Source organism: Alligator mississippiensis, chromosome 6, assembly GCF_030867095.1.
Source record: "Alligator mississippiensis isolate rAllMis1 chromosome 6, rAllMis1, whole genome shotgun sequence".
Classification (NCBI taxonomy): Eukaryota; Metazoa; Chordata; order Crocodylia; family Alligatoridae; genus Alligator; species Alligator mississippiensis.
The window spans coordinates 9894974-9918347 of record NC_081829.1 but is presented as its reverse complement, the minus strand read 5'-3'; the positions used below and the strand labels follow the sequence as shown (position 1 = coordinate 9918347).

The following is a 23374-nucleotide window of genomic DNA, read 5'->3' as shown; positions in this document are numbered from 1 at the left end:
TGTGGCAGCACATGCCTCCTGGGAATGTGACAAGGACTCCAAAGGCATGTAGCTCTTGCAGGCCAGCAAAGCAATCCAGGCAGTGAGCCAGACTACGGACTTGCTGGCTGTCTGCCCAACCTGTGCGGACTCTGAAATGAACCTGGGCTCAGACAATGAGGGCCTGGAATTTCCTGCCCTCCTCCTGTGTTCATCCCAGCCAGCCCAGTGCTCCAGAAGACCCAGCTGGTGACAGAACATATCTCACTTTTGGGGATGGTAGGTTATAGACCACCATTATGTTTGGGTAAAGAGGAGTTGGGCAGCTGGAGGGAGGGGGTTATGGGCAAGGAGCTGGGATAGTCCAGCACCTCAGTGATGCACTGTAGCATAGCCCCCCTTCCTCAGGCTCCCCACAGAATTGGAGATTGGGTCTGCACTGGAACCACATGGCTGGATTGCCATGTTGTGCCCTTGCCCTGCCCCGCCCCGTGTGGTATGCTAATAGGTACCACTTTAATGGTTTAAAGAAACCAGTGATTTTTTTTTTCTTTTTTGGAGGGCATCTACATCAAGAGCCACATGTGGGTCCCACTTCACTTGGAGATTGATGCCATTTATACTAATTATCCACTTAATGCCTCATCCATCCCCCTAGAAAAAACAGATAAAGACAAGTAGTGCACAACAATAGGGACCCTCCCTGCTGCCCTGGTCATGTGCCCAGAGCTTGCTATAAGGCACTAGTCCCGGCTTCATAAAAGTTAGGACAATGCACTACTACTTTAATGTGCCACCCTCTCCTCTTGCTTGTGCCTTCAGTTTGTTGCCTGTGTTCCACCCTAATAAAGTAGCAGAGCTGGGCTTCACTCCCATGGAAAAATAATTCATTATAGATTGCTTGTACTTTATTACAAGCAATGCATTACAAGCCAGCAGGCAAGGGAAGGAGAAAACAAGTACCTTGTAAATCATCAGGTCTGCTTCTTCATCATCACATCAGTTCATGTTTCCCTCTAACTGGTCCCAGCTTGGTTACATTGTCCTGGACTTATAAATGCTAGTGCTGGCCTTGAGAGTCAATCAGAGCTACCTCTGGCTCCCCTGTCTAGCAGACTTGGTTCATGCAGTCCAGGGTTGTTTCACAGTAGGAGAGGATGGGACACAGGTGGGCTGGGGCCCCTGAGTCTCTGCAGAATGGGTGGAGAACTGGTAGCAGCATACCTTACACCCCTAAAAGGTTCCCAGCGCCCCCCCCCCCCCCCCCCCCCCCCTTACCATGATCCTTCAGCATACTACACAGAGCTTGTACAGTTGTGAGCTCTTCCCAGCAGTAGTCTGCTCAGCCCCTCAAGGCAGCAGTGGGCATGGGAGGGGGGTACTCTCATTGCATTCTCAAGCTGTGCATCTTGAGCAGTTTAGTGACTGCCTGTCTGCAAGCTTTGTGAATTATTGGCTAACAGTTAAGCTAGACATAGGTCATTTGCACCCCTTATGGCATTCCGCTTGGGCCATGAAGGTTGGTCATAGTGGGTAATGCAATGCACCATGAGGTGATCCATGACATTTCAGGGAAGAGCCAAAAGCACCGGTGAGCTATTGTAGCATATCTGCCATCTCCATGAGTTAATATTGTTGGACAATATCATCTCTTGCAATCAGAGGCAAGTAGAGACCATTGGACTGCCCTGTGCAGCAGTGAACATGTGCTGGCTCTGCTGTGGGGTCAGATAGATCAAGGTAACATTGGCCCAGGTGCTAGCATCCTGTGATTATAGACAAGGCATGTTAGGGGGTCCTTGGGTAATAGACTCTGCTCAATACCAGCCCAAAGGAGCAGGTAAACTCCTCTGTGTATGGCCCTGGACCCACCCCCACCTGCCTCAGCCAGCCTGCTGTTTCATGGCTCCCATGGGAGTTAAGGGCCCTGGCTCTACTCAGTGGGTCCTTGCTGTACCCAGTGGCTGTTTATCTGTGGCTGCCCAAGCATGTCACCTTTCTTCCCCCAGGTTACCTAGGAAGCAAAGGGAAGAGTGAACTTATCACATTGAGATTCATCAGTGCAAATGAGCCTGTCCATTGGCTGGATGGCCTTGCAAGTTGCAACTTTTGGGGGGTTGTTCATGTCATCAGGGTAACAGCAAGGAAAACAATGAGAACTGTTCATTTTCCTATACTTTCAGGCTCACCGGGTGGCGTGTGTAGGCTGAGGAGCTTTACGGAGCCATTGCTGAGTGTACAAAGAAGATGCCTGGGGAGTCTGTGAAGGTTGAGAGTAGTCTATGTATTGCCTTATTTCTGCTTTGAATCTGCAGAGATGGTGTGTCATCCCATAGTTCAATCTGCAAGTGGGACCATCTGGTGGCTGTGCAGAGAACATGCTGCCACCAAACTTCACTGTCCCACAGGGCTCCCCAGTAACAGCAGAGGGAATGAACACACCCTTCTTCCTCTACCCAAGCTGTCAGGCAGTTGGATCCTGTGGCTGGAGCAGTTGTCCAGTGCCTGAAGGTGCCTGAAGTCACTGTAACACGCTGCACTGCATGCACATGATATGTAGATTTATAGGATTTCTGTTGACCTCCCCCTTTCACATTTCTGTTGTTCTGTTTAATAAAAGTTCTGCCTGTTGCCAAAGCTGGCTGTGGCATTCACTGTATATATGAGATGGGAGCATTCAAGGGCATGAGAAGTGCCAAAATAACTCAGCTTCTCTAGTCAGTGCCTGCCTGTTCCAGCACCAACTCTCCTTCCCTTTGGCCAGCCTGGAGCTGGTTTTGGTAGAGCCATGTACAACCAACCAAAGCTGTTCCTCTTTCTCTGTCTATCCCCCTCCCTGCATCTGTGCCTGGAGGAGCCTACAGCCTTGCACAGCCCAAGCTTTCACTACTTCCCTTCTCTCCTCCCCTTCCACAGCCTTGGGAGCATAGCTCAGCAACTGGCAGGCAATCAAATCTCCATGGAGCCTGTGCGGAACTCGCAGCCCAAGCTTGTCGCTTCCTCCCTTCACTTCCCCCCACCTCCCCACAGCACCTTTTCGCATTCCTGGGAGCACAGAGCAGCACCCAGCTAACATGTTCACCCTGCACACTCTGTAGTTATTGTTCCCCACCCTCCCCCAGCTGGAGCTGACCATACGAGAGCATGAGTTTAGTTGCCAGTATTTATGACGTGGCAGTACATGACATCATTTTATAATTCACTGTTTCACTCCAGATTTTGGAATATGGTCAGCCATTCCATCTTGCCAATGTAGTGCCAAGTCACTGACCTTTTTTTGAGAATTTGTAGGAGTTGGGGGTTTTCTCTGCTTTGGCTGGCAGAGCTTCCTCCTTGGTCTCTCAGATGCTGTGCAGCATGTACGCGGAGACCACAAACTGAGGCATGTTGCTCTTGCTGGCACCCATACATGTCCTTATGCATGTCCAACAAGCCTGGAGATGCCCCAGAACAGACTCCACAGTCATTTTGCAGCTGCTAAGCTGGTAGTTAAACAGTTGCTTCTGTAGGTCCCCAGCAAAAGCTTTCATCATCTACGGTAAAGCAGGTAGGCAGGATTTTCAGTTGGTAAAGGGGGTGCAGTCACTCCCTCCACCTTGATGTTGGACAAACCAGGGGCAAACTCTCCACTCCATTTCAGGGAGGAGGGAGTTCCTAAATATTCTGGCATTGTGCAGCCTGCCTGACTAGCTGGCATTTTATGTATGTGAAATGGCTTTGGTGGTACATAACTTACTGAAGCATTGATAAATCCACAGCCATGATGCACTGGGGAAATAATGGTGATGTGCCTGCTGTTGACAGCCTCAATGCAGTTGGAAAACCCTAAGCTGGCAAACCTGTCCATTGTCTCCTGTGAGTTGGCAAGATGTATGAAGGACAAGGCTGTCACACTTTGCATGGCTAGACATATCTGCACTGCCACTGCAGCCATCAATTTGCCAATGGCAAAATGGTTTGCCATGGACTGGAGGCAGTTTGGGGTTGCCAGCTTTCTTGTAGCTACAGCAGTCTGCTCCTCCGTAGATAAGGGCACCTGCATGGTTCTTGTCCACTACTGTATATGTGGGACAAGCTTGGCATAAATCTTCACGAAGGTGCCCCTGGACACATGGATCTGTACACACTGCTGCTTGTCATCCCAGGTAGCCATTACAATCTGCTCTCACCCCTTATTACTAGTTGCCCTCAGAAGCACCCCAATGGTTTGGAGCTGCTCCACATCTGCCTGGCCGCAATGGCCTACCTGCAGCCGGAACATCTTCAGGGGTGCAGTGGATTAGGAGCCTGACATAGCCAAGTACCGCATGTTGTTTGGCAGCAAGCACATGTGTGAGCTTCTATTGTAAGTGCTGCTGCCTTGACCTTACTGTGAATGAAAGAAGTCATGGCAGCAGTCAGAGCCCATGGATATTGCCATTTTCACCTAATCTAGTTTACGAGTTCATGACACTGGGCCAGCAAGGTCTGCAAGGCAGTGACCACATATGGATCTATAGTGGCTGATGGTAGCAGAAGCTGTGGGTCAGTCAGTGGTGGCAGCACAAATCCAGTAGAAATGCAGATGGGCAGTTGGGGGTATGAGCTTTGCAGTGAATCATGCAAATCCTTCCCTCAAAATTTTCACTCCATGCAATTTGCACACCAGTGGATGCTTTGCTCAGTGTTGGCAGAGTTGGGGGAACCTACAGAAAATGAACCAGCACAGGGCATTCTGGGATATACTTTCTCCAGCCATCTGGTGGCAGAAGAGTGGTGGTACATTCAGTTGTTTTTTAAATTGAGTTGGAAGGGAGATGTGCGGACATGTCAATATTCTGTTTACTTCATTCCAGAACAAGTCGCACAACCGGTCCTGCAATAAATGCATCTGTTTATAGCCCTCAGATTCTCATATATGCCCCTCCCTATCTCTTCCTTTTCAAAATCGGTGTAAATGGTCATTAGCTTCTATGTGGGATTCCCTTCCCCTTTGATACCTAACTGCCTAGGTACCTCCCTTGATATGCCTGCCAATGCCTCTTGCCATTGTCACTTAAGGGCATCACCTCTTTATTAGGTCCCCAAGTCATAGCTCTTTGTCATGCAAATAGCAGTTATTTAGAGGGGAACATCTTTGATGCCTGGTCTGGCTATAATTTTATTGCCAGTCTTTTCTTTAAGTCATATCACAAAATTGCGAAGACACCTATATGTAGAATAACGTGATCCATGGAAACAAAAAAAAAAAAAAATGATAGTACCGAATACAATTTACTGATTTGTTTTTTAAAAGCTAACAAGAAGGTAGTTAAATCGGTTTGGGAGAATATCTATGCATGTATGAATAGTGTTCCTCAAAATTGATTATATAAGTCAGTGTTTCTCAACCCCTGGGTCGCGACCCAAAAGTGGATCACAAGAATATATAAAAGGGTCTCACACGAACTGTCGGAGTTTTAGCCTACAAGGAGTTGCTTGGAGCTTCCCATGCTCCCCACCCCTAGCCCCCTGCCCTACACATGCTGGGGCCTAGGGGTAGGGGGCAACAGGTCGGGTGTGAGGGGCACTAGGTTGGGACTGGCCATTGATGTTTACAAATGGGTCCTGGTACAAAAAAGGTTGAGAACCACTGATATAAGTAATTGTGACACCTAACATTGGGTAGTTGTGGTTTAGAGTCTTGCAGTGTTGGGTATTATTTATTTATTTATTTAAATTGTTTGTATGTATTTGACAATTCCAAAGGTCCTTGTCTTAATTGGATGTTAATGTTCTAACCCTTAAAACCAGAGGTAAACAAGGCATACTGTCTCCTTGGGAGCTATGGGGTAAAGCAATTTGAGGTGCTAGGTCGCAGGAGCCCTATAACTTCTTGTGTCCTGACACTTCTGAAGAAGCTGTGGGGCAGGGTTACTAACCAGCTGGGTTTGCCTGTGCTCAGCTGAGCTACTAGGCACAGGGGAGGGTTAAACTCCCCAGCAGGTAGAAGCCCCTCAGCTCTCTCTCATGGCAATCTTGTTAACCTCAGTTGAGTTGCAAGGTTCCTATTAATATAGCGAATCGTAGAGAAGTAGGGACGGAAGGAAACTTTAGAGGTCATCTAGTTCAACTCCTCCCTGCCTGAGCCAGGATCATTCCTATCCGGACCATCTTATACAATCCATAGTCTAACCTTGACATAAGACTACTGTCAAGCCTAACACAACAGACATAACACCCCAACCTACCTCTCAGTTAAAACAGGGAAACCATAGCAGCCAATGTCCTGCTTCTATAAAATGTTGTTGACATATGCTTAAGAGATTCCAGGTAGAGGGCCATGCCCTCTACTACAGAGGAAGGCAAAAAGCCCCATAGTACATACATCTGACCATAGGGTAAAATTCCTTTCTGCCCCCAAACCTGGTGATTGGTCTGACCCTGAGCAGAGAGATGAGACCTTCCAGCCAGGAACCTTTGATTCTGGTTCCAGCAGAAGCATTGGCGTACCCAAGTCAAAATTCCTTGCCTTGGCTGTAGCTAATACCCAGTGCCTCCTGAGGGAGGTTTAAAATCACCCTGATACAAGTAGTAGATAGGGGGGGCACAGGGGCAGTCAGTGAAGTCCAGAAGTATGGCAAATGCTCGTGGTAGAACATAGGCATAGCTACACCTAGATCATCCCTAATCAGTGGCTGTCTGAGCTCTTCATTAACACCTCCAGTGATGGAGAGTCAACAACTTCTCTAGGTAGTTTGTTTCACTGTCATACTATTCTCATAGTGAATAAGTTTTTCCAGATATCCAACCAAAACTTACGTTGCTGCATGGTCCGTGTCCTCTTCTCTGCAGCAAGAGAGAAAAGGTGTTTTCTCTTTTTATGGCAGCCCTTCAGGTATGGAGACTGCTATTATGTCTCTTCTTAAGTGCCTTTTCCACAAGCTGAACGTGCCTGGCTCCTTCAGTCTCTCCTTGTAAGACTTGCTTTCCAAGCTCTTTATCATCTTTGCCCACCTCTGGATCCTCTCTAACTTCTACACATTCTTTTTAAAATGTGGAGTGTAGAACTGCACACGATACTCCAGATGAATCCTAAACAGTGCTGAATAGAGAAGCACTATCACTTGCTGTGTCTTGTGCCTAATGTTTGTGTTGATACACCCCAAAACCACATTTGCTTTTTGTGAAGCTGCACCACACTGCAGATTCATATAGAGTCTGTGACCTACCAAGCCTCCCAAATCCCGTTCCATATTGCTGCCATCCAGCCAGGTGTCACCCATTTTATATTTGTGTTTTAGATTATTCCCCCCCCCCCCCCCCGTGTAGCACCTTGCATTTGTCTGCCTTGAACTTCATCCTGTTAGCTCTAGCCCAGCTTTCTAATCTGTCGAGATCCTTCTGAATTGCACTTGTATCCTCCAACATATTCACAGTCCTTCCCAGTTTTGTGTTGTTTGCAAACTTGCTCAAGAAGCTTTCTATGCCAGCATCCAAATTGTTATTAAATGCATTGAACAGCACTAGGCCCAGGACAGACCACAGTGGGACTCCACTTGAAATCTCCTGGCTTTCTGACATGGACTGGTTAATAATTACCTTTGCTTGCAGCTATTGAGCCAGTTATCTATCCATCATATAGTAGTTTAGCCTGCATGTCTCCAATTTGTTTATGAGATGGTTACATGGGACCTTGCTGAAGTCCCAATTCACTCTAGCCACAGCATTCTCTTTATCCACCCAAGTAGTTACTTAGCCATAGGAGGAAATCAAATTTGTTTGACATGAATTTTTTTTTCATAAATCCAGGCTGGCTGTATTCTTCCTCCAAATGCTTGCAAATGGCCTTCCTTAGGGTATGCTCCAGTAATTTTCCAGATATTGAGAGTGTAGTTCCTTGGGTCCTCCTTTTGGCCTTTTTTTAAGAGGGGTACTGCATTGGCCCGTTTCCAGTCCTTTGGTATTTGGTCCATCTCCTGCAACTTCATGAAGATCAGTTAAATTAATTCAAGAAAGTCCTTTGACATTTATGAGCCAGGAGACGAGGTTAAATAATCAGGTGCGCTTCTGTTCTTAAGTAATGAAGGAAAATCTTATGAACAGGTAAGTAATATTAAACTTTTAATGGTACAGATTTGGAATGCCGTATTTGAGTAGCAAAGCCAGAAAAACCCAAGAATAGGAAAAAATGCAGTACTGAAGGTGAAAGGTAGGTATGGAGAAGCTATAATGGATATTCTCTATTGTCTATTATTGTTCATAAATCACTCAGTTTTATATGTTCTTGTTTCCCAGCAAATTTTATTTAAAATACCTCTGCCAAGTTGGAATGTTATAAATGTTTTGACTAAGGAGGACTTGTTCTTTTCCCTTCAGGTTTTTGTTGGCAAGATCCCCAGAGACTTGTATGAGGATGAGTTGGTGCCACTCTTTGAGAAGGCTGGCCCAATTTGGGACCTGCGCCTTATGATGGATCCTCTTTCTGGTCAAAACAGAGGTTATGCTTTTATTACTTTTTGTAGTAAAGATGCAGCACAGGAAGCAGTTAAGCTGGTAAGTCATTCTGAGTGGGATAGAATTTTATTACAATCAGTAATAAAGCTACTGAGTAACTTATTGATAATTTGATTTATCCTCAGATCCTTTGCTGCAGCACTTTTTAAAAAATTTAAAAATCTCTCCTCCATAGAAATGTTAGAGATAAGCAGGTGTCTTAAGGTAACCTGTGATTAATTAATTACAGACTGAGGTCATCTGTACTCTGTGCTGAAGTGTTTTCACAGTCTCACCTCCCTTTTGTAGAACCAAATGTGAACTTTTTTTGTTTGTCTTTTGTTTTTGTTTTGGAGCAAAGTACTAAATCTGGTGACAATGCAGGGCTGGGATTTGATTGTCTTACTACAAATTTTTCCGTCCAAAGAGTATGTAGTTCAAATATCTTACTGTGAGGTTGTTGTTTAAAGAAAGACTCTTTGCTGGAAAACTAATGCCAGCAGCATTCTTCCCAGTAATTTCTGATCATTTTAGTGCTCATATTGTAATATATAACCCAATGCACAATATATAAAGGCTAATTTACATTTTTATTGAAAAGTCAAAACTATTGCAAGTTAAACCTGATATATATTAAGAGTGGCTTCTCCTTGTATTTCCTTAGTGTGACAACTATGAAATCCGTCCAGGAAAGCACCTTGGAGTATGCATCTCTGTGGCAAACAACAGGCTATTTGTTGGGTCAATTCCAAAGAACAAAACCAAGGAGAATATATTGGAAGAGTTCAGTAAAGTCACAGGTAAAGTGTGTCTCTTTTTTTTCCACTTTTTTTCCTATGTTTATAGTAATAACAGATTAGTCCCCAGTCTGGGCTTTTACAGCACGTTGACAGCCAATAGTAAATTTTAAGTTTAGGTGATAATGAGATTATTTTTAAATGAGCTCCAGCTTTATTTCAGATGGGACCTTTTTGCTGTATGAACACTCCAAGTGAAGTGTAAAAAGGATTCATGTTCACTATTTCTTGCTGCCACCCAATTTGACTGTTTCTGAAACTTTATATTAGAGCACTGATGTCAGATGGATACAGAACAACAAAAAATAAAGACCTGTCCTTTAAAAAAAGAAAGAAGGAAAAAAAAGAAGAAAAATATATGAGACTTTTTTTAGTCCATCTTAAAACTTTTAATGGGCCTAACTTTAAAGCTTCCATTATTGAGTAATTTGAATAGTTTACCTTGGATCTAGTAGCAGTGTGATAATCTGGGTTGCTTCTAAAAGTATCATCTGCTGGAGAATGTCCTAGAAGTAGCGCTTAAAAGTTAGTTCAGGGGTGGGAGAGAACAATCAAATTATCTGACCAGAAAACATAAGATAAATGAAACTGCAGGGGAACTGGGATAGGGGCAGCACAGGTTCCTATCTCTTAATATCCTGTACCCTGGAGGAAAGGGTTCCTTGAAGTGGAAAGCAGGACTTTGAATGTTGCCGGTACTTACAAGCTGTGTATTTCCAAACACTTTGCCACCACTAGCCCAAATGTTGTTCTTTCATTCAGTTCTGAATGCCATTATGTTTTACTGCTAATCCATAATGGTGATTTAAGACAGAATAATTTACATGATATACAGACTTCATGATTGTGTGTGTTGTTTTACTGGTATGGGTTTGAGGCCAATTTAAGGTTTTGTTAGAAGGCAAGACTTTGTGAAATTGGCAAGAAATGTAGGAGACTTCTTTCAAAGTTTTGGAGGGGTTAAGTGTGTCCTGCTGTAGCCTTAGGCCCCTGGCAGACCTTGATATGTTTTCCACGATTGCATCAGAGGAATTTAATGCCTGATCTAAAAAATCATTCATCCTGCCATGCACATCAGACATAACAGGGGACACAATTTTTGGGATCAGGCATAAAATAACTCTGATCCCAGTCTTTTAACTGCTGAGGGGGCAGGTTCACTCAGGCTTAGGCTACATACCTGCTTTAAGTTCCCAAGGCACTGCGAGCCTGACACTGGGGAGCCCAGCTTCATACCTGCTTTTTAAATGTCCAGGGCTCCATGAGTCTGTCACTGCATAGAACTTTTCCAGTGTCAGGCTCATGGTGCCCTGGCCACTTCTAAAACAGTGGATTTGCAGCCCAGACTCGCATACTTTGATTTTTTTTTTGCTGGTTCCCAGCAGACTTGCATGTTCAAAAGTGTGCAGTGCTGGGCTGCACATGATGCTCCTGGATACCTGTGTACATCACGTGTTCAAAATAATGTGATACAAACCAGCCACACACATGCTCCATAGTAAATGTAGGTCATCTATGTGGCTGGTTTGGCATTTTATAACTTCTTGGGCATTTTATAACTTCTTCAGTATTTTGCACATGTGGCATATGTAGGCATCCAGGGATTGCACATGCAGCCCAGCATTGCACATCCTCTGAACATGCCAGCTTGTGAGGAGCCAGCATCATGCAGTTTGTGTGATAAATCAGGGGATAATGGAACTGTCTGTTGCAGCACTGAACATCCACAGGTATTTGGCAAACATTAGTCTTTGCAGGGAAGTAAGGAACCTGTTATTCCTATTTCCTGGTTTCCTGTTTAAATAGTTCAGAGGTCTGGTGTGTGGTCTCCACGTTGAAATTCCTCAATAAATTGCTACCACAAATCCCCAATTTCAGACTATTGTTTTTTGTGGTTGAATTGAGTGCATGGTTAGTGTGCATAGGTTAGAACTTTGACTTTCAAATCACCTGTTGATTCTACAAAGTATTGATGGAAGCATATTAAACATGCCCTGTTATTTTTAAAGAGAACTTTTTCACTGCTAGTTTCTCACTAAAGGTATGTGTGTTTTCAGAGGGTTTGGTGGATGTAATTCTGTATCATCAGCCAGATGATAAAAAGAAAAATCGGGGATTCTGCTTTCTGGAATACGAAGATCACAAGTCAGCCGCACAAGCTCGACGTCGGCTGATGAGTGGGAAAGTAAAAGTCTGGGGAAACGTTGTGACAGTGGAATGGGCTGACCCAGTAGAGGAACCTGATCCAGAAGTCATGGCAAAGGTAATTTAGTATAATCCCTATTTATAAGTTGCCGTGAATTCAGGGAGAACTTTACAACTTGTTGACAGTAGAATTAGTGGTCCTTTTTTGTGCCTTTTTTAGTTTGCTAGAGGGGGCTGTGAAAAACAGAAAGCATTTCTTTGTCCCCTGGTTGAGTGTGCCCTCTCACCTAGCACTCCAGCTCCCTGTGGCTTAAGAATTGGAAAACTAGCTGTGGAACTTGTTTCCTTGCGTATGTAGCATAGGAGAACAGGCTGTGTAAGACTGTCGTATTGGATTGAACCACAAGTCCATCTCATGCTGTTTTGTTTCTTCCAGGGTCCAGTACCCTAATGAAAATTATATCCATGCATAACTCTCTTCCTAGGAATATAATGCACAGGAATTCTGTATTCTTGTTTCATTGACTAAGAAACAATGCTGGAGTTTTTTGGGTGGAAGGCTAGATTTTCTGAATATAGTTTTCTTTGGGTACAGTGAGGCATCCATTTTCTCTGAGAATTGAACCTTGTTACTCCCTTCTAGACAGTAAACAGAGAACAAGCATAAAAGCGGTCTCTCCCAATTTTATCCATTAGGAATTCTCATTTAGGAGTGGCAAGTTTCTGTTTTCTTTTCACCAACTTATTGCAAAAATAAATAAAGAACACCAGTGCAAAACCAGACAATCTGTTCCTGGAATATGGATCATGGGAGTTCCTAGTAAAAGGAACTTGACATTGTTAATGCCATTGGTTGTCTCTCTGGGAACAACAAAAGAAAATGGGGAGACTGCCATGCAAATGTTCACACAACTACATTCTTTGAAACTAAACACTGGAGTTTAAGACTTCACCAGCATTTTTTTGTGGGAAATAGAGTACAGCAGAACAATGTTGTTTTGTTTAATAGAAGTTGGCTGCTACTTGTTCACTTAATACCTTCTTTTTAAAAACCATTAACTTTTCAACTTTGTCTCACACTTATGTCCTTAGGTGAAAGTCTTATTTGTAAGGAACTTGGCCACTACAGTGACAGAAGAAATCCTGGAGAAATCCTTTTCAGAATTTGGAAAGCTGGAAAGAGTGAAGAAATTGAAGGATTATGCTTTTGTCCACTTTGAGGATAGAGGTGCAGCAGTAAAGGTAGGCTTTGTTTTATTACCTTTTGGCGAACTAAACAGTCGGCGGACTAAATACTAACTGTAACCTTTCATACCAAATGTACAGGAAGAGCTTGCTATGAAACTTTTTTGTCTCAGCTTCTCAAAGTAGCTTTGCTGCAATCACACAATTATAATTGTAGGACTTGTGTAACAACCCTACTGTCACAGGAAAACTCCAGTGAATTGTCCGGAGGTCTTCGGCTATAGGTCTTGCTTTTACCAATTCAGTATTATTGGATTGTTCATAGGAAGTTTATTGCAACTTCCTGACCTTTTACTGTTAGTCACACCTAAGATCCATTTGTAAGTTAGTTTTGTTGGCTGGGCTGAGTGTCTCTCTCACTTTTGCTCTTTCACTTTGAACATGCCCCACCTGCTCTGCCCTCCCCACAGTGACAGTGTAGGCCATAATTTCCATAGTCAGCCTTATGATACAGGGTTTCTTGGTGGGGAGGGAGTGGGGTTGGAAAGATGCTGGGACAGTTACCATGCTGGAGTGCTGAAACTTATCAGAGGGCTGGTATGCTGCTTTTTTTGTGAGTGGCTGTTGGGAGATGTTCTTTGGTAGTGGTTGGAGGAGAGTTGGCAGGATTGTCTGGTATGGAGTTGATGGCCCATACTGGTATGTGGTCAGTCTGCTGAGATGGGATAGGTTGGTTGATATCAGTGTCTTTGAAACTCTTGCTTGCAGATGGGTGGTAAGCTTCCAGATTGGCCCTCTTAAACAGAAGGGAGGAATTCTGTTCTACCTGTGTCAGTCTGTGACTACTCCTCTTAGATGCTAGTCACTCTCACTTTCCAAGACCCAATTGGTGCCTCAGACCTTATACTGTACCTTCAGCACTTTGGTCTTGACCATGGGTGCCAGATTGGAGACAGTGCGCTAGTTGCAGTGGCTTGCTTAGAGTGAGTACTAAGTGTCCTTGTTGCTCCACATAGCAAGGAAGTGATTATCTCTGTCTGCCTCCAGAGGGTAAATTGCTTTGTAGGTATAGCAAAAAACGATGGCACGGACACTGTGGGTTCATCCCCACAGGTGGGAATGTGCGGTTTGTGGCATTGCAGGCCCCTCTGGCATCACAAACTACGTGTGCTGCACATGCAAGCCTTCACCTTGCTGGTAGTTTGCAGAGCAGGAGGATTTTTGACATCAGGAGATCAAAAAAACCCTACATGAGAAAAAGCGGGGCAGCACATGTGGCAGCAACGTGAGCCGCCCAAAACTGAAGCCTGCCTGGCCAGGCTCCACACCCAGAATGCTGTTGCTGTAGCCCCAGGCGGCCCCTAGGACCTTGGGTAAGGCTGCTGGGGCCAGCCCAGATGCTGGCCCCAGCTTCTCCTAAACCACCTGGGGCAACTTGCTGCACACCAGTGTGTGCATGCAGGGGCATTCTCTAGGGATAACTAGCAGTGACACAAGTATGTGCCGCTGCTAGTTGTCCCTGTGGAATGCACATTCCAGCTCGTGGGGATGTGGCCTGTGGGCACAGCCCCCTGGTAACAAGCTGCAAAAAATCCTTGATACTTACATTACAGTGGAGTATAGTCCTCAAGGTAAGTAGCTGCCAGAATATGGGCTTTGGTGTTCTTTTGTGTCTGGCAGTAAATAGTAAATGTATCACACATGTTCTGTGATCCCAGAAACCTTGGAGTTCAGCTGGAGTCACAGAGGTAGAGCCTTGAGGCATGAGGGAAGATGAGGTAGACAGCAGAGCACTGGGATGTGGGAGGACTCACCAACCTTCTGTTGCCTTTTGCTGTAGGGCACAAATATAACACGGCCTTTCACAGTTATTCCTGTTTTTTCTGTGGTCATTTTCAAAGCAGAATGGCTGTTTGAAGCACATCATTGGTCTAGTACTTCTGCATACTTGGAGAAATTTAGTCATTGAAGTGCTTTAAATACTATATCTGTCCATGCCCTAGGTGCAACTTTTTCCTATGTTTTAACTTAGGATCTTAATTTGACCCCCTTATGTGTATCATTTTAGTGACCCATGAACTTTTATTACTTCCCCCGTGCACTCCTACTTCTCCTTGTTGAAATGTATTTGATAGTTTCTTCCTTCAGTGTGTAGACATAGACATTATTGAAATTCACCATCAAAACCCAAACTAAATACTAAAGGTGCATCCATGCATCCGTCCAAGATCAGATTGGCACTGATATAAAGAAAATGGACTGCATTGGAAACAGGCCTGATATGGCTGATAATATGTCTGACAAATGCCCGTGAATGTGCACAGCCATGGTGCAGCACGTAGGTGGCAAGGAGCACAGCCTGGCAGCTCTCCAGCTACATGCAGCTGGTAAATCTGTTGTGGTGGAAAGGGAGGGGGGATGGAACAGGTGTGGGGGGGGCAGATCAAGGCTCCCGCAGTGAGGGAGGGAGTAGGGTAGGGGCTGGGGCAGGACATGGGACAGAGGTGCAGCTTGTCCAGAGGGTACGTGTGGGGGGGGCGGGGGTGCAACTGCGGGCTGGGACTGAGCTAGGCTCTTCCCGGCCTGTGTGCAGGGAGGGGTTGGGCTGGGGCTCCGCTTGGGGCAGGCAGTGACGGTGCTGGGAGGGGGGCTATGGCGAATTTTGGGATGGCTGCAGTCTTTCCCCTGTAGCCCCCTTCCCGGTGCTGCTGCCACTTGCCCCAAGCACAGCCTGCCCATCCCCCACTGGGAAGAGCCCACCACTGCTCTGGTCTTAGTCCACAGCTGCAGCCTGCCCCACCCCATGCAGATCTGGGGGCACATGCCCCTCGTCCTCCCGGGGTGTGCACGTTGGCAGGAGCGCCCCTTCCCCAGTGCTCCCTGGATGAACTGTGGCTCCATCCCATGCCCTGCCCTGCCCTGGCTGGGCAGTGCCTACCCCAGCCCCACTCCTCTCTCACCACAGGGGCCTTGAGCTGCCCCCACACCCCTTCCTTCCCTCCTTGCTTCCCTTCCACCACAACAGACTTACCAGCTGCACACAGCTCTTCAAGTTGCTGGGCTATGCATCAGAAGTTGGATCAGTATCGGGCGATATGCCTCTTTAAAAATCAGCTATCAGTATCGGCCCCCAAAATCTCTATCGGTGCACTCCTACTAAATACAGAATACTTGCTCCTGGATATTTTTGTATTTGTTTCATTTTGCCTTCTTTCCATTTGGCTTTGAAGAATCTAGAGGATCATAGATGCAACATGGTTTCAGAATCCTTACTCCTGTATTTACAACTTTTCAAAGAGAAAAGATGTCAGACCATCAAATGTAGAGTCAGTCTGCCTATTGGTTGTAGCTATTTACACCCGTGTACAAAACCAGACTTGTATATAAATTATGAGTTTAAGTGTGTGTTAGTGTCTATGTGCTTTCATGTCAGTAATCAAGAACTTCTCCGGTATTTGCATCTGAAATAAATGTTCCTTTTTAAGAAATGTGGGAGCGCTACATATTTGCAACATGGATCAGTTGCTTTGACGAGTCTGGAACAATTTTAATATTATTAAAATATGATCTTTGACATTTTTATCTTTCCATTTTATCATAGACGTGTTTCAGCATAGTGGATAAAGAGGGGTTAGAGTGCAATCGACTATGGCATCCTTTTAGGAAGTCTAAGAATACAGCTTTGAAGAAAGTGTAACCTTTGGTGGCCCAACTAACATCACAATTTAATGACAGATGCTGGAGATGGAGTTGAGGAGTGAAAGCTCTAAGGATATTTCCTTTTCAGTTTCAGCTGTGTGATATTTTATTTTATTATTTTATTTTGTTACATCTTTGAGAATTTGTAGCAACTCGCAAAGATTTTGGTTAATGGAAACCAATTCCTGTTAACTCAGGTGTTTCTCTCTGGTTTCATTTTTTTTCTTTCCATGCAGGCTATGAATGAAATGAATGGAAAAGAGATAGAGGGGGAAGAAATTGAAATAGTTTTAGCAAAGCCACCGGATAAGAAAAGGAAAGAACGCCAGGCTGCTAGACAAGCCTCCAGAAGCACTGCGTGAGTCTTCATTTCCGTTGTGTTGTAATGTAGAAATAGCAAAACTTCATGCTTCTAACAGAATGTGAGCTAGCATAGAAATATCTGAAACAAATGGTCTTCTCTTCCCACACACCATGTGTTAAGTGGGGGGTGGTGGTAATAGTTATTTAGAAGACTCTCTTAAGATAGACAAATTTTAATATGCGTTTCTTTTTCTTACTAGGTATGAAGACTATTATTACTACCCTCCACCTCGTATGCCACCACCTATTAGAGGCCGAGGTCGTGGAGGGAGAGGTGGATATGGCTATCCCCCAGATTACTATGGCTATGAAGATTATTACGATGATTATTATGGTTATGACTATCATGATTACCGTGGTGGCTATGAAGATCCCTATTACGGCTATGATGATGGCTATGCTATAAGAGGAAGAGGAGGAGGAGGAAGGGGTGGGAGAGGCGCTCCTCCACCACCTAGGGGGCGGGGAGCACCACCACCAAGAGGTAGAGCTGGCTATTCACAGAGGGGGGCACCCATGGGACCGGCAAGAGGAGCCAGGGGTGGGAGAGGGGGTCCTGCACAGCAGCAGAGAGGACGTGGTGCTCGTGGAGCCAGGGGCAACCGTGGGGGCAACGTAGGAGGCAAGAGAAAGGCAGATGGGTACAACCAACCCGATTCCAAACGCCGTCAGACCAACAACCAGCAGAACTGGGGCTCCCAACCCATCGCTCAGCAGCCGCTCCAGCAAGGTGGTGACTATGCCGGTAACTATGGTTACAATAATGACAACCAGGAATTTTATCAGGATACTTATGGGCAGCAGTGGAAGTAGACAAGTGAGGAGGGCTTGAGAATGATATTGGCAACATAGAATTGGCTATAGATCTATATTCTTCAAAAAAAAAAAAAAATTGGCTTAATGTTTCATCCTTCAGTAGCGATTGGCTGTCATTTGTATTGGGCTGAAGAATCACTCTATTGTGTATATACTCGAGTCTTTTAGTTTTCTTTTTTCATAAACGCACTTGGACATTACTGGGCTTGCAGAATTCCTGAACTCCATTTGGGGTTTCGATGCTTTTATCGTTTTAGGCTTCATTTTTAGCAGTTTAAAAACAGGATGGGCACACTGTTCAATCATGATTTTGCAGAACCTCTGGTTTTGGACAGTTTCTTTTTTGGATTTGGGATAGACTACATAGGAGTATGCTGTACATAAAAGTAAAAGCTAGTGCTTTGTCTTAGTAGTTTTAAGAAATTACAGAAAAATTAAGTTTTTTCTTGTATTGAAAATAACATGATTGTATGTTTTGCATTCCTAGAAGTAGGTTAACTGTGTTTTTAAATTGTTATAACTTCACACCTTTTTGAAAATCTGCCCTACAAAATTTGTTTGGCTTAAACGTCAAAGCCGTGGCAATTTGTTCCTTGATGTGATTGTATTTCCAATTTCTTGTTCATGTAAGATTTCAATAAAACTAAAAAATCTATTCAAAACATTACCTATTTCAAATTCAATTGCGTCCTAAAACATTATTTTATTGGTAATTCTTGCAAGAAGCATTGTTTTCAAAGTATAACTGCCTATGTGAGTGATCAAATTCATGCAAAAATTTCTTGTGCTTTCCAGCATATAACACTATGAACATCAGACTGAGAGCTAGGTGAAATTGCAGTAAGAGTTCAAAGGACACTGTTTGTTTAAAGGATGTTTTCAAACTGCTGCATCTAATTTTGAAACGTATTTCTTCTCTTTTAAGAAAGGATTCAGTTATACCTGAACATTCATATAGGGTCTAGGTGAATTAGAATTCTTTTATAAGTGTTAACGTGGAGAAGGAAGCGGAGCCTATAGTGTGTTTTAGCTTTGTTCCCTTTTTATGACTACTGTGTATTTGTGGGACACCTAGGGGCTACTGTGTCCAAATTCTGGCCCTATTGTACTATGTAACACCCAGCCGCATAAGATGGTTTTGATTCCGAGAATCTTAGTTTAATTGAAATGGTTAAATTTGAGCTAATATTTGATAGGGATAAGAATTTTGCTGTAAATTTAAATGCTGAGGCTCTGTGAGGATAAGGGTGTTTTGTTTTTGCTACAGGCAACAAACCTCTATGTTCTGCTTAATTTAGTTACTGGCATTTTGATTTGATGTTCTGCCATGATGAACAATTTGCCTTAGAATTCTCATGCCTTGTAATAAAGGCTTAATTAAAAAATATGCTAGTCACCATCTTTCTGGGAGATTGCTAGGTAACAGATCTTGGGGTATTATATATGGCCTGTTTCTAACACTCCTGGGTGGGCTTTTTTTTTTGTTTTTTGGTGCTGCCAAGTCATGAAATTAGCTTTCTCTTATCTAAGCTATCCCAGTGAAGAAACTTTATTTTTCAGGAAAGAGCAAAACAAGAAGGATTAGAACTTCTAAAGAAAATTATTGCTTGACTTCTGAATATCAAAATTAACATCTGCCCTCCTTTAAATCTATTGCTCAAACTTGATTACAACATGCTAAACAAAATCATTGGAGAAGCTAAATGTCAGTGGGCATACTCTTCCATTTGCCTTCCTTTGTCTGGTGTCTGTCATACGATATATCAGAACGTAGAAAACAAATTTGTCCCTATTACCATGGTGGGTTGTTTTTTTGGTTTGTTTTTTTTGTGGGTTTGGTAGGCAATTGCTTGGGTTTACAGCTTCTGACCGGAATTGGAGCAAGAACACATACCTGCTTCTCAAAATGAGTTTTCTCCTTATGTTGAAGGTCTCTGTTCCCTTCAAGTTAATAAAATGAAGTCAAATGCCACACAAGTTTATAAAGTACTTTTTAAATTTGCATTCCAGATGTTATGTTGGGGGAGGAGGGAAGTTATCTCAAGTCATTGGGCCAAGTTGTGTATTTCTTGTTCCTTATTTTAAGCAGTGAAGTCAGAGGGAGGATTGCCTGAGTGAGAGTAGTGGGTTTTTTGCTTGTGATGAGGATCTGGCTTGTAAATGAATCACAAGGAGTACCTCTTCTGGAAATCTGGCTTTTTCAGTAGTTACATCTCTAATGGTTACTGTATCTTTCTTTTGTGGTGGTAAATAAAACCACACAAATACAAAACAAGTACTGTCATTTCAGCAAATTATAAAAAAGGAGGTTCTATTACAAGCTAAATTTGACTCGAATGGAATTTTCATTTAATGCACATTTCAACTGTTAGGAGTCCCAAAGCGGTAAAATGCCAAAATGTTTGTTTATGGGGGGGAGGGGGAAGATAATCTGTTACAAAACTAACAAGGATCAGAAATAGCATTAAAGCTGTTTACCTGAAGAACCATAAATCTGTATTTTTTTTGGGATATGCTTCCACCAAAATACTATTTATCCTAATGCTTGGATATGAAAAATCATTCATATTTTGTGCAGTTGAAAATAAAATTCTGGGTTTTTTTTTTATATTTGCAAAATTTGCAAGCTGCTTTGACTTTTATGCAACTTGTGGGTACTCAAATTTAGTTAAAGTTGCAAAAGCATTTTATTAAAACATTTCAGAAAATATTTATTAAAATTTTAGTGCATCAGAGATATACATTGAACTTGGAGAAAACTACATCAAAACTATTAAACTCTACTCAACAAAGATTCTATAATAAAATTAAAGGACTTAGTATATTCTGTAACAAATACTAAGGAAAAATGTGATGGAAACAAATTTGCAAATTTCCAAAATTTTACTTGCGTGTGTCTTGATCTTTCTTTCTGTCTGCATAACATCCAAAAAACCTACCATAAAAATAACTATCTTGAAAATGAGTTTAACGTCACACAGATGTTTTAAATTCAGTTTGCGCAAGTGTCCTGCTGGTATTGGTGGAGAAGTCACGAAATGGGATTAAGAATTATTTGATCACTCATTTATAGCAGTTGTTTAAATGTCTGTATTGATAAGAAGGTGTTTGACTTTAAAAAAAAAAAAAAAAAAAAGCGTCAGATTTCTAGTTATTCCAAAACTTCTTGAGCAAGATTTCTAAAGCTATCATGTTCCATAGACTTAGTTTCTACTCAACAAGGTCAATTTAATTCTCAAATTTAATTTGCCAATTCATTAGAGCTAAATGTCTAATTTTTCTAGTTAATATACCTGTTAAACAACAGTCTATGTCTTAATATTGTATAAAGGTTGATCTCAATCTTTAGGTAGCTGAACTGTCTTTAAAAATTTTCAAATTTTCAGAGAACTAAAAGATCTATATAAATGTGATTCTTGATGGTTCTTTTTCAACTAGTTAGATTTTGTCTTCTGTATTAGCATATTAAGCCCATTTGTTGGATTTTTTTTGTTTCAGAAAATACAAATCTTACTAGCAACAAAACCAATGCAAATATTGGGTGGGACTATTGTATTCTTTTATAAGTGTACAGAATTATTCGGCACCAAATCATGTAGTTGTAGTACAAGCAACATTTATTTCAGCACAAATTGCTTGGCTAAGCACTACAGGATTGGGTTCCCGATCTTATATGATGGATCAAATCTTGCAAATCTTGTGAGTGAAAATTACTCGCCTATTGATTTAAGTGAGACTTTTGTGTAAAAATTATTAGCATGATTTAGGTTTGCAAGATTGGGTTCTATGTCATTTGTGAATTGTTTGTGAGTAGCCATGAGCCTTTTAGAGTGAGAGTCCCAGGTTGTATGTTCCTGCTTTGCTAAAATGAGCTTCTGTTAACTTAGGACTCATTTGAAGCTGCTTTGTGTGTAATGAATTGGCTCTCATAATTTGTATTATACAGTAAAGAATGGCAACCTTAAGTATATTAATTTACTGACTAAAATCTGTGGAGTAGAAAAAGGTCTCTTAATTTTTAAGGCAAAATGTGAAACCTGTAATCTTTTCCCCAAAACACTCAACAGCTGAGACGTATCTTTCAAATGCTTAATATTTGCCAGGAACTTCTGAAACTTTAAAGTAGCAGAATTCCTCTGGACAAATGTTTTAACATCCTGTTTGGAGGTTACCAGAAGCTCTGAGTATCAGTTCAGAATATGTTGCATCATATTTTCTGATGTTGTCCAGAAACCTGCAAGTGTGTTCCTTTTTTTTAACTCCTTCCTTTTACCTGACTATCAGGGAAGCGTGGTTGAGGCTGCCCTGACCTGACATGTCATGATGTCGACTTGCTAGGTGGGGTTCGCAGGGATCATTTACCTTGGAGTTGTCGGTAAGAGAACTTTATTTCTAATTCTTCTTCAGTAAGATGAAAAGGCTTTTGGGGGCGGAGGGAGGAGTCAGTCCTCAGACCCTATCTCAGTGGTAGGGATCGTACAGATCTTTTTGAAAAATTCACCATTACCTATGGAGACTCTCCAAACATATTGAAGGTAATACTTGAATTTAAACCCATCTGATCTCTGTTCAAAAGCAGTACGATTTAATTTCAACATCTGAAATAAGCTAAATGATCTTTGGTTTCAAAGGCAAAACAAATCTTTAAAAAAAAATCAGAGGAAGAATATTTTCGTTTACGGTTAGTAGAAAGGCTTTGGGAGGCATTCAGTCACTGGTTCTCAAGGCACCTCTCAGAAAATGCCAGCCCTTAGCTTTCATTTATTTTTTTTTCACTACAGAAAAGTAATAGAGCAGGTCTTCTGTTGCAAAGACCTCGGTCCACAATAGGTCAGAATATTTTTGACGCTGGATTCCTACTTGAAATCTCCTGTGAATTGTGTTGGTGTTTGCAAACTTAACTGATAATATTGTGTGGCTACCTCAATCTCACTGCCTTCCAGGGTGACATTCCTGGTTGAGAATCACTGGGATTAAAAATGAACTATTAACACCAGAAACAAGTTAATTTCAAAAGTGCTAGAAAACTTTTTCCCCTTTCAGCAGACCTTGTAATTTTGTAAAATTGTATCTAAAAATCATACCTTAAAAAAAAAAAAAAAAAAAAAAAAAAAAATTCTAAATGAAATGGAAGGGACCAAATGGGTTTAACCACTTTTTCTGTAGAACCTTGAGACTGCACTGAGTGAGTTACTTGAGTTGTCACCTCAACTAGTATTTAGGGGTTGGTGACCTGTTATGAGACATGGGATTGACAACCTCTTATGAGAGGTGGGCCACTGATCGCGACTCCCCTGATGTGCAGGCTGTTAATTTCCACCCTCCTTCCCTGCCTTCCACCACTGCAGGCCACCAATCTCCCTCCAAAATCCAAGCCATCTGCTACCATCGCAAGCCACATGCTGCTGATTCCAGTCCCCAGCAGTAACAGGGAGGGGTACTGAGGGTTGAGTGTTGAGGGTTAGCAGTAGGGGTGTGCAAAGCAGGCCGTATTCAGTTTGATTCGATTCGGCCGAATCTGAAGATTCGATGCTGATTCAGAGAATCAGTGATTCCGCCATAGACACAGCTTTAAATGTTTTTTCTACATGCCTTGAAGTACCGGGCACGGCTCATGAACGCTGCTATGGAGGGGTGGATAGAGCATCCCACAGGAGCGGGGGGGTGCCCTCGTGTGCTCAGTGACGAACCCAGAAGTGGACTGGAAGTACTTCCGGTCCACTTCTGGGTCTGCCAGGGAGTGTGCAAGGCCCGCCCCTCCCCCCCCCCACCACACACTTGGTGATTGGCTGCAGGGGTACCTGGGTGCCCCCCCCCAACCCAGGAGGCACCAGTTGCCAAGCTGGGGCGGGACCGTAGGGGGACCCCCGCTGCACGCTCTGCGGCAGACCCAGAAGTGGATCAGAAGTGCTTTTGGTCCACTTCCAGGTCTGCTG

At 43.1% G+C, this 23374-nt stretch overlaps 1 protein-coding gene across 4 annotated transcripts in view; it reads left to right on the top strand.

Moving 5' to 3' along the window:
- Positions 1 to 18102, top strand: part of HNRNPR (heterogeneous nuclear ribonucleoprotein R) — a 36584-nt gene extending 18482 nt beyond the window's left edge. For all 4 annotated transcript variants that reach the window (XM_059729621.1, XM_059729618.1, XM_059729620.1 and 1 more), the window contains 6 exons: positions 8317 to 8493; positions 9098 to 9233; positions 11288 to 11493; positions 12468 to 12617; positions 16496 to 16617; positions 16823 to 18102. In XM_059729621.1, the coding sequence (XP_059585604.1) occupies positions 8317 to 8493; positions 9098 to 9233; positions 11288 to 11493; positions 12468 to 12617; positions 16496 to 16617; positions 16823 to 17435 (1404 nt within the window). In that variant the 3' untranslated portion in view covers positions 17436 to 18102. The remainder of the gene's footprint in view (positions 1 to 8316; positions 8494 to 9097; positions 9234 to 11287; positions 11494 to 12467; positions 12618 to 16495; positions 16618 to 16822) is intronic.
- Positions 18103 to 23374: the final 5272 nt, after the last annotated feature.